Source organism: Mastomys coucha, unplaced genomic scaffold (assembly GCF_008632895.1).
Source record: "Mastomys coucha isolate ucsf_1 unplaced genomic scaffold, UCSF_Mcou_1 pScaffold22, whole genome shotgun sequence".
NCBI classification, from domain to species: domain Eukaryota; kingdom Metazoa; phylum Chordata; class Mammalia; order Rodentia; family Muridae; genus Mastomys; species Mastomys coucha.
Window position 1 is genome coordinate 114,906,535 of NW_022196905.1, and position 529 is coordinate 114,907,063.

The following is a 529-nucleotide window of genomic DNA, read 5'->3' on the forward strand; positions in this document are numbered from 1 at the left end:
CTGTAAATGCGCCCTCACACCAAACAACAAGAGGAGCACTGATAGAGGCAGACACTTGGTGTTAATTTCTGTCCTCCCCATGAGCACACGTGTTCCTGTACACATTTGCCACACACACAAATAGATGGCATTTTACATGGTGTGCTTGATCTCCCACTTGCAGCCTGACCAGACGACATTCCAAAGGGTTGAGGGATGAATATGCATGACCCCCCCACACACATCCTCCCAGTTACAGGAGTGACTAGGAAACATCTTCACCTCTCTGCCATATTTCCTTCTTCAAGGCTGATCTTCTATGACACAAAGGTGACTGTAATGAACCGGGTGCTCAATGCAACTGTACAGAGGACAGCTGACCATGCAGCACCCGAGATCACCTTGGACCCACTTGAAATTGTGGGAGGTAGGGCTGGCTGCATCCTGGAAACTACAAGATGCAGTACTTAGACAAGTTGACCCTGAAACCCTCAGGGAAGGGACCAGAGAGTGGTGGGGCAGCTCCAGCCCTTGCTCATCGGCTGCTTCT

The 529-nt window shown here is 50.5% G+C and overlaps 1 protein-coding gene across 1 annotated transcript in view; it reads left to right on the forward strand.

Moving 5' to 3' along the window:
* The window catches only part of Hectd4 (HECT domain E3 ubiquitin protein ligase 4), a 160,857-nt gene that overhangs the window by 151,871 nt on the left and 8,457 nt on the right, over positions 1-529 (forward strand). The window contains 1 exon segment of the mRNA XM_031391135.1: positions 287-406. Within this exon segment, the coding sequence (XP_031246995.1) occupies positions 287-406 (120 nt within the window).